Source organism: Pygoscelis adeliae, unplaced genomic scaffold, assembly GCF_000699105.1.
Source record: "Pygoscelis adeliae isolate BGI_AS28 unplaced genomic scaffold, ASM69910v1 Scaffold203, whole genome shotgun sequence".
NCBI lineage: Eukaryota > Metazoa > Chordata > Aves > Sphenisciformes > Spheniscidae > Pygoscelis > Pygoscelis adeliae.
This window is the reverse complement of record NW_008824407.1, coordinates 179,597-189,341: the sequence shown is the minus strand read 5'-3', so window position 1 is coordinate 189,341 and position 9,745 is coordinate 179,597. Positions and strand designations below refer to the sequence as shown.

Here is a 9,745-nt window from a genome sequence, read left to right as displayed (position 1 = left end):
TATGAAAACCTCCCGTTCAAGTGCTAACTACGGGATGGGTGAGAGCATGGCTATTAGCAATGTGAGAGCGGCCAACGGAGAGCCAACCCTGCACCCTTATCTTCGGACCTTCTCCACCTACTTCCATAACTTTGTAGAGCAGTGCCTCCAGCGGAACCCCGATTTCAGGTAAAGCCAGGTGAAAGCTGCTCTTCACAGACCTGCACTATTCTAGGGCAGATTAACCTGAGAGAGCCAGCAGAGGTTGTTCAGTTTTCTTTCCAAAAGTCTCCTGGAGTGAGGATGTGCTCCATACATTGAGAAAAGCAGTCCGAGTATGTAAAAGAAGAGCAGTGTTAATACTTCAAGCGCTTTCTATAAGAGAGCCTGAAGAATTACTTTGCAACCTTCTTTGGAGGGTAGAGTGGTGCTACACGTCAGGAAAATAAACTGAACAACTTGAATTTCTGGTCCCTGTGAGACTCTGTTTACCCAGTTTCCATCACTGCGAATGTCTGTTGTTCAGTAACGATGGGAAGTGATCAAGAACTGTATCTTCCTCTGTAGTGAGCATAAGGTCGTCTTTAGCCATGACGAACTTCTCCAGCATACCACACTGTTCAGCTTTCCCTTGACCAAATGGTGGGGTGTACAAGTAGGTAACTTGCACAGAAGGTTGAACTGCTCGCATAAAACATCATGCGAAGATAATAAACAGTGCTACTGGTTACAAAAGGGAGATATTCTACAGCTGAGAAATGAGAGAGGCAGGAAGGACCCTGGTCTTTTCTTTCTTCCACTACCCGACTTTAAACAGTGACGCATTTTCTTGTGTGCTTACTTTATTCTAACTCCCTTCTACAGGCCAAGCGCAGGCACTCTGCTTAATCATCCCTTTTTCAAGCAGGTAAGGAACTAATTTAATCTGCAGATAAAGAACAAGTGGCTTTTCTGTAGTTGTTGTCTTGCTGTCTCACTGAACCTGAGGGTGGGAATGTCGAGTTGCTGAATTTTCTGTGATCTGAAAGAATTAAGTTAGTTTGGTGACTAATTGCAGTGCAGCTTGGTGATCTTCACGTTGTCCTCTGAGGTGGATGGACTGTTCTCAAAAGCATCTCTTCCTTATCTAAACAGAGGATGTAAATCTGCCTGTCCTGTATGCCAGAACAGTTTTTCACCCACAGGCTATTGAGTCCTGGGGCGAGGCAGTCCTAACCTGGTCCTTAATGAGACCAAACCGAGGTGATCTGTGCGTTGCTTACAGTTGTGTGGCAGGTTGGTGAGCTCCAGCCCTGGCATGGGAAAAGGCAGAGGCTCTCCTGCCCCTAAATGATTTGTCTGGCTTGCTCTGAGCTGGGGGTTAGGGTGGTGCTTCACTGAGGGGGAGCATCAGGACCACAGCACCCAAGTGCTGCTGAAAAGGCTGCACGCAAAGCACTTCTCTTGTTACAAGATGCAGTGCGAAAGCCCTGCACACGTCTCGGTGCAGGTGGGCAGATAATACTGTGTTCTTACTTTCACATTGTTGCTGCTTGACTGTGATGTGCAAGTGTGGGGAAGCATTTCAGCAGCCGAGTTCTCTCCTTTCTGTGCAGATCAAGCGCCGCGCTTCTGAAGCACTCCCTGAACTTCTGCGCCCCGTCACCCCAATCACCAATTTTGAAGGAACGCGGCCCCAGGATCCCAGTGGCATTTTTGGGCTGGTATCAAACCTGGAGCAGCTGGATGTGGATGACTGGGAATTTTAGAAAAACAGGGACTATACCTGGTTCTGGAGGAGCTTTCTGGACATTGTAATTTATTGGTTCTGTTCATAAAAGGTCATGAATGTTACACATAGAAGAGTTTACAGGTCCTTGGGAAGGAACTTCAACTGCCTGTTTACTTAGGAAGTAGCCTGGAAACAAATGGACAGACCTGAGCTGGAAGAGGATCAACCCCAAGGAACTGGAGTATTCCAGATGGTGCAGTGCCCAGAGCCCCAGTTCTTGCAGCTGAGCACTGGTAGATCACTCAAATGGGTTGAGTGAGTCTGTTTAGTCTCTATTTATGCGTTTCTGAAAATCACTGGCTTCCTCGTATCACAGTTGAAGGCTGTGTGTCCCTACCCTCTTTGGTTCTTTCTCTTTTAAGGGTGCCTTAGAGTTAAGGGGAGGCAGGCAGCTCTTAGTTTTTGGCATTCTCTTAGAGCTAGTCAGATTACTGTTACAGTGTTGTCACAGGGTAGCTTTTGAGGGTGCAGAAAAAGGGATTATGTTCTTAAATTTAGTCACTGCTTTGTGATGGAAAATGGGAGATCAAAGACAATCCGATTCCATTCCAGGCACGCTTGCTGCATCGGGCTTTCCTCTGCAGCGCTGGATTCTTCTCTTCCAGTTCTGGAGAGAGTTTTTGAAGAGACCCCTCTCACTTGATGCCGAGTGCTCTGAACTCCAGGTCAGACAGGGCATTCCAGCCTCTCCTCCCATGGCTGCCTGGGTCACCAAAGCGTGTACGCCTGCGCAAGGTACCAGCTTTTTTATCCCCACAGCACATCTAGTTGAGCCTCCCGTTAGCTGGGCTGGTTTCACAGTATGTAACACTCATACCAGCTTGTTCTCAGTGACTTACCCTGGCACAGAGGAAAATTAAGTTGACTTTCATGCTAAATCCTCTTCCTCGCGACTCCTCTTTGAATGTCGTGTACAGAGTTGATCCTAAGCCTTCCATTACCACTGCTGTTCTGCCTTCCCTGACCGAATGACAGGTAAAAGCTTGCTTCTCACATGGCTTCCCTCGATTCATGGCTGTGTGACTTTGCCCTGCTGCTGTGGCAGCTCCCCCCATTCCATGGTATTTGTTTTTTGGAGGTGCATTTAAGGCTTTTAGTTTGACCTTTCCAAGGACCACGGGTGCTGGAGGTCTTTCTACTCTTCAACGAAGCACTGAGAATCCAGTCCTGTAGGTGTGGTTGATGGGAGTAGTGGTGCTGGCAACAGGTCCTTCTTGTGTTTATAAACTGTACTTGAACCCAGATAAAAGTTTGTTACTCTAGTTTTTTGCCAAAACAAATAAAATATTTCTGAAGTTTTTTTTTTTAAGTCTCTTGTTTCTGCAAGATGATGGTGTGGATCACAAATGACGACACAGGCTCGCTGTGCACACTTACTCTTATTTCCTTACTTTCGTATAGCTTGCCACACTTGCGTTAGTTGCAACTGCCTTCCTGTTTCAAAAACATATTTCAACTAAAGCAAGAAGCTGTTACCAACTGCTCTTGCTCTTCTCTGAATGTTTCAGTAGAATGCATTCTCCCACAACAGGGGTGAATTCCTCCTTCTACTTCCTCCCTAGGATCAGGTTTGGCTCCTGATTTAATTTTACTACAGTAAGCAGATCTTAATTTCCTAGCTTATGAAGTCTGTAGCTTGCAAAAATCCTTATCCCTCTCCCACAAGCCTGGACAGGGACTGAATCGCTGGTACTTACAGCAAGAAAAAGCACAGTACCACTCAGCATAGTCCCAAAGGTTTTGAGTTAGTGATGGTTTGGAGGAGACGGGTTTCCTCACAGAAGGGGGATGATTCAAGAGGTGTGTTGCCCACCGAAGATCTAAGCCTCTCTTGAATTCTCCTAGGAACCAAGAGGCAGGCAGAAAAGACAGGAGGGAACACACTGAGCTATAATAAATCTAAATAACTGCAGCGTTCTAGCCTGCTTTCCCATGAGTTAGCATTTTTAGGGTGAAGGATGATCTTAATGCAAGCTAATATTTCTCATCCCCTTCCATGCTTTCAGCTTGCTACATGCTCAAAGATTATGGACTTAAATTAACTTGGAGATAGATTTATGCTTACACAGCAGCAGGATGCAAGCAGGCTCAGTGCAAAGTTAGGAGTGAAACAGCAGCACCTTGGTCAAAAAAAGAAGTTAAGTAACTGAATGTAGTCTTCAACACCTCCTTCCCCAGGCACGCTGCTGCACTCGGAGGCAACTGTTGGGGTCCTGCTGGCAGCACAGGGGTAGCAGACAGCCATACTCAGTAACAACTCTTGAGTCTCACCTTACCTGTTCTGTCTTGGGCCTTCAGAGAGCAGCAAACAAGGGGTCCGGCACGGTCAGGACACGGAGTAGCTGCTGGTTGGATACACAAGTACTGGCTACAGCTGCTGGCCCCAAGGCAAGTGCTGTGAGCTTTTTTTTTTTTTCTCCCATGAAAGCTTTATTCAGCTAGATACAAAACAGGGTGCTGTGCTATTGCGGATCCTCCCCATGGTCTGAATGCTGCTGCTCTTCCTCCTCCTCTTCCTCCCCTTTGTGTTTTTCCAATTTTGCCATGAGCTCTGAAAAACAGGAATAGGCAGGATGAGACTCGAGGCACAGGGGCTGTCCCACACCAAAGCCAGGTGGCCCAGGTTCTGTATACACCCATCTCTGCAAGAACCAGGGCAGCTACCAAAACCCACTTGCCTACACAAAGGCTCAGCTAGGAGCTACCACCGCTTGCCGAGTCCAGGGCATCAGCTGTTACAGTCGTAGAATCCATCAGTGCGTTACTGACCTGCCAACTAGAGCATCAGACAAGCTGCCGCCTCCGCTCCCGCAGCACGTTCCCCCCCTACCCTCACCAGAAGTCACACTCCCCGCGTTCCCCACCCACCTGGGCAAGCACGGATGCTCATTTTGCACCTACGGGAGCCACGCAGGCCGTGATTTAGTGTCTCCCGGCACTAAAGAAAGCTCTGCCGGCAGCCAAGAGCTCTGAGCTCCAGCTTAGGGCCGAGCCCAACACCGAGAAGATGACACCTCAGGAGCTGGTGCCTTCGCTGCTCCAGACGCTGCCACTGAAAGCCCTCTCTCCCACAGGTGCCCGTTACCTTTTGCTGGGTTGAAGACTCCATTAGTTTGCTTGTCACAGACATAGCAGCGCTGGGATTTGCGATAGTGTTGGAGGGCACAGTTCTCACAGAAGTAGTGCCTACACCTGTACAGAGACACAGATGCCACAGCATGTCACCAGATACAGTCGCTGTGTCCAGGCGTTAGAAAATTACTGACTACTGGTCCCCAGGGGATGCAAAAGTGAGCTGCATGCAAAGCTTCCTCTGCAGCACTGTCCCCACGAAAGGTGTTTCAGCATTGCTTCACTGGTGTGGAGCGATGGCACAGAGAAGTGAGCTCTTCCAGACACCAGGTACCTAGCAAGACAGCCAGCAGCGTGGGAGAGGGCTGGCAGCGTGTGACATCCAGGCTGCCCCCGGCCTGCTCCTCATCCTTGGCCAGCTCTTGGCTTCCCCACGCTTCTGTTTCTCTGCTCACGCAATGCAGCGTGCCGTTCAGTGTCCAGGAGGAATGAAGGCACGAAAACAAAATCTCAAGGTTAACGGGAAAGATAATGTAATGAGGCAGCATCTGTGGAAATCTAAAAGGTGCCTGGACAACAAAGGCTTGAGATCCCTTCCAGGGAGATGCTCCAGATGCAGTTATCAGACTCCCTGGTTATTAGAGGATTTCCCCACCCACCAGAAAGCCACAGCAGACAACAAGCAGGTTCTACCCACCAGCCTGTGGGCAGTGTTTGTATCTGCCTCGACAGTGAATGACTAGTGAACTGGATCGACAGCAGACACTTGGCTCCTCATGCCAAAACAACCGCTTACTTGGTGACCACGGGGTTCTTGAAGGAACTTCTGCAGATGAAGCATTTGAAAGGCATATCCTCCTCATCGCTGCTCACCTCATAGTTTTCCTCATCTGCAGAAGAGAAAGTTAACCAGACTGGAGCAAGAGCAGAAGCAGGCAGACCAGCCCATGCGTGGGGCATGAAATATTAAATACGGAGAGAGCACAGCAGGTGGGATTAGATCTCTGCTGGAAACAATAGAGCTCTGGCATCTGGGTGTTGCTGATGTCAGTAATACATGTGGGACTGAGATATAATTAGGTCTAATGAGCCAGCGTGCTTGTTGCTCATCTCGCAAGAGCAAACTCTTTTCTACCTCGCCCACTCACTGCTATAAAGAGACATATCCTTCAGCCCCCTCCTATTTTTTAAATTTTCTTCCAAACCAGCTGTCAGCAAACTCTTTGGCTCCAACTGAACAGAGAACACCCTCTTTCCCCCAGCTGCACAGCGGTTCACGAGCAAGACTCATGAGCCTTGGGCCGCAGCTACAGACAGTATGAGCAAGAAATAACGATGTGACGTAGCATGAAAGCATCCTACCTCCTGGGCATCTGGGGGGCAGGAGATGGCCACATCTGCCCAGCTCCACACAGCTCGCTGCTGGGACCCATCCAACAGCAGTGCTATCCTTTTATAGAGAGCCAGAGGAAATAATTCTCTCTGGTGGCAGCCAGTAGCTATCTGAAAGCAGCAGATTTGCTGAGCACTGTCAGTGATTACTGGCCCTAAAGTTATCCTGCAGCAGGGAGTTCCACAGCTTTGGACTAGAGTCCTTTCTGTCTAATATTAATTCAACCCAGGGGCCCATGCAGTTTGAGACAGCAAAGGATCCATTTCATTCTTAGTGATCCAATATCCCTAAGTCACGTTTGCTTTAGGGCATGGTAAGAGGCAGGACCCGGTAGCCTCATCCACCATTAGCTTAGGGAGAAGGAGAGCAGAGAGGTGGTGCCGTACCATTGACTCCATACCGGCCTTCATCCAGTTCCCGTTCGATCTGCCAGCCGTGTTTGTAGTCCGAGCGGTCGTGGAGGAATTTGCAGCTGTCTGAGCAGCACAAAGAAAGAGGAATTAACAGCTAGGCTGTGTGGGGTAGAGGTTTAACAGGACACCTCATTCGGGAGCAGCCTGAGTTTTGCCCAGCAGAAGGTGGAACCTGATTGCTTCCCTGCCTGCCTGCGCTTCTGGGCAGCGCCAAGCTCCTGGAGCAGGCACAGGATCCCTCTCAGGGTTGGCAGGCCGCAAGGATCGTGCTCTGTGTGCCACAGCGACAGTTCCAGCATTTACACACATGGGAAGTGGGATGAGGAACAGGAAATTCCACTCCTCACGTGGCCTCAGCAGCCAGAATACCTGTGGCAGTGTGGGTCACTGGAACATTCCAGGGGTCCCTCCCAGGACTCTTACAACCACTGATTAGAGACCATCAGCTTTCAGAAGGGCCGACACAAATGACAAGAACTTTACATAAAACAACTCTGCAACAGCATCACACACCAGCTCTGCAAACAAGTGCCTGTAAATCAGTAAGCGCACATCTCAGCGCCACAAGCACGGGATCACAAGCTGGACTGGATCCCTTTGCAGATCTGGTGCAGCACGTGTTCAGCTGCAGGCAAGATCCACTCACCTCCAAAGCCGCAGAACCCAGTTTCTTTGTAGTCCTTGCAGATGTCGGGCTGGTAGTCCCATCGCACCGTGGCCCGCAAGTGCTCCGGAGCACGGATGGGTCCTTTTCTGAAAGGGTGGGAGAAGGCTCAGGCCAGCTGCGCAGCTGCAGTGGAGAAGGCCCCTGGGGGCCTGGTCAGAACCAGACACCGGACTCGTTAGACAGAAAGAAGCTGGCAGTAGCAGCAAAGTTCAAGCCCCAAACAGGTGCCTTTGGGGATGGTGCCTGAGCTCCTCTGTGGTCCCAGTCCTCTGAGGCTCATCCCAACCTACCTGACCATTCCTGAAGAGGCATTTCCCATCGATGTGTCCTTGGGCTTCACATACTTCTGGTAGTTGTTAATACCACGGTAAATTTTATCATCTTCCTTTCCTCTCAGCTCCTAGGAAAGCAAAAAGAAAAGTGATTAAGGATCAGGAAAGCTTCATGACACAGATTAGCTTTCACCACTCTGACACCAGTCTCCTTTCCCAGCCCTTAATACCAAGATGCCAATAAAGCCAGAAAATTCCCCTATTTTCAAGGGTTACACTCTTGGCTTCTCAAATTTCCAGGGAGGAAGAGACTCAAACTCTTCTCAGTGTGCAGAAGGGGATGAGTAAAGCACATGTACTCCTGCTGCAGAGCAGTAGCTCTTACAGAGCAAGGCTGACTCACCTCCTGGATTTTCTGGCTGCGCTCGAAGATGGCCTGGGCATCTTTCTCCTTCTCCGTGTCTAGTTCATACACTGCTGTGGCTCCCATGTCTTCTGGGCCAACAGGTTTCTGAAAAGCAAGAAGAACTTGTGACAACAGCGAAGAGAAAACCTGTACAAGATAGAGAGCTCCTTGGCTACCTGGAGGGTTGGTCACAGAGCAAGTACTGGACGTGGCCTGCTTTACCTTCCATCAGTTTCTACCTTCCCTTAGCACCTGCCAGGGAAAATCCCCCATGGGCTGGATCCAGCCTAGTGCTTGCAGGAAACACTTGTCCTTACTTTACTCCTTCACGCTCAGCCTCGGCTTAGCTGGAAGCTGAACTCGGGTCTCCCATGTCCAACACTTCAATCATGAGACCATCCCGCCTACACACAGGATGTTATTGTCTGACCTTTTAACCCAGCTGTGGGTGGCTTACATTCAGTTTTAACACAGCGGTCTGGTTTAGATTCCTCTTTAATGGACTGAGCAGACACCTACTCCTAGGATTTATCAGATCTTCAAGAACAGCTGCACAGAAACCAAAGAATAATTACAGCTAACCTCAATTAAAACCAAATCCAACTTAAATGCCAAAAGCTTCTGCAGCCCCAAAGCTGTCATCTCCTCCTGCACCCTTCCCATTCTCCTACAGCAAGCAGGGCTAACAATATGCTGCCCCCTTGGCAGCAAAGTGGTGAATAATTACAGCACGAGGTTATATTCATATTAATCTCTAATGTGTCAAGGAGACCTCGGTCTGACCCTGCAGCTTTGACTGGGGGCAGTTAGGCATTATTCCCGTTTTATACAGAGGAACAGACAATAAGGAAATAGGTCTGAAGAGGAAGATGTGTTGATACCTGCTTTTAAGCCTACTTATGTCCTGCCAAGGCTCATACTAATGGGCAAAACTTCACTGGATCAAGAGGAAAGTTAAGAGAAAAATCCAGTGGGAAGAGCAATTTGAGCTGGGCCCAAACCTTCACAGCCGATTTCTCTCCACTCCAGATGTTAACAGGACACCCCACCCATCAAGCCCAAGAAAACGACGACGTCTCTCCATAGCTCTTACCCCATCACTGGCCACAAGGATAAAGATGGGAGCACCTTCTAAGTCACCTTGAATTCTTTGTGGAGGAAGATGGTCTAAAACTGAACACATGAACCCAACAGTAGGGCAAACCTGATTCAAGTGCTCCCTCTCCTGAAAATTTTGTGCGATGTTGGGCAAGTCCAGTGGCATCTTGGGGTTTTAATTCCCAACTCGAAGAGGGAAAGGGCAGTCCTAAATGGCCTCCTAAGGATACAGAGGGTATCAGGAGAACACACCTAGCACAAGGTGCTTGTCTATTAAGAGGGAAGGAACAGGGAGGTGCATCTCTAGATAAAAAAGAAGGAACGGCTGATCCCACATTTGCAGAGGCAAATTCTCTCTATCAAGTGCAGGATCTGCCAGTCCCACCTGACTTCAGACCCCAGAACCACATTCTTGCCCAGTCCTTACCGCCGACCTTGTCGACTTGTAAGTGACTCCGATCTCCTTTGATGGATCCTCATCGTCACTGCTGCTCAGCGCATACGCGGGCCTCTCCTTCATGCACCTCCTGGTCTGAGGAGCAAGAAGACAGCAGGTATGAAAGACAGAAGGCTCCAACACTGTGCCTAGCTTGAGCTTGGCAGGCGACTGCGGATGCACCTCGGATGGAGCTGTGCCCTACTGTGGCTCCCTTACCTTCTGGATCATGGGGTTG

General features: G+C 49.3%; 2 protein-coding genes across 2 annotated transcripts in view; one reads left to right on the top strand and one right to left on the bottom strand.

Moving 5' to 3' along the window:
• STRADA (STE20-related kinase adaptor alpha) overlaps window positions 1-3,050 on the top strand; it is a 12,256-nt gene extending 9,206 nt beyond the window's left edge. Inside the window, 3 exon segments of the mRNA XM_009320435.1 lie at window positions 1-168; window positions 844-886; window positions 1,575-3,050. The exon segment at window positions 1-168 is cut by the window's left edge and continues 16 nt beyond it. Coding sequence (XP_009318710.1) covers window positions 1-168; window positions 844-886; window positions 1,575-1,727 — 364 coding nt within the window. The 3' untranslated portion in view covers window positions 1,728-3,050.
• Window positions 3,051-4,165: 1,115 nt separating this feature from the next.
• RNF113A (ring finger protein 113A) lies at window positions 4,166-9,739 on the bottom strand. Its single transcript, XM_009320434.1, has 9 exons — window positions 9,727-9,739; window positions 9,499-9,603; window positions 7,971-8,078; window positions 7,586-7,695; window positions 7,275-7,381; window positions 6,602-6,691; window positions 5,619-5,712; window positions 4,836-4,942; window positions 4,166-4,301 (listed from the first exon to the last, which is right to left on the bottom strand). Exons 1-9 carry the CDS (start codon window positions 9,736-9,738, stop codon window positions 4,213-4,215), a joined length of 822 nt encoding a protein of 273 aa, XP_009318709.1. The 5' UTR covers window position 9,739; the 3' UTR covers window positions 4,166-4,212.
• Between the last annotated feature and the right edge of the window lie 6 nt (window positions 9,740-9,745).

Coding starts and splice junctions, on each gene's coding strand:
- RNF113A (XM_009320434.1), bottom strand. Junction 8,079..9,498: donor ACAAGTCGACAAGGTCGGCG/GTAAGGACTGGG, acceptor CTTGCTTTTCAG/AAACCTGTTGGCCCAGAAGA. Junction 4,302..4,835: donor AGTCTTCAACCCAGCAAAAG/GTAACGGGCACC, acceptor CCTGTTTTTCAG/AGCTCATGGCAAAATTGGAA.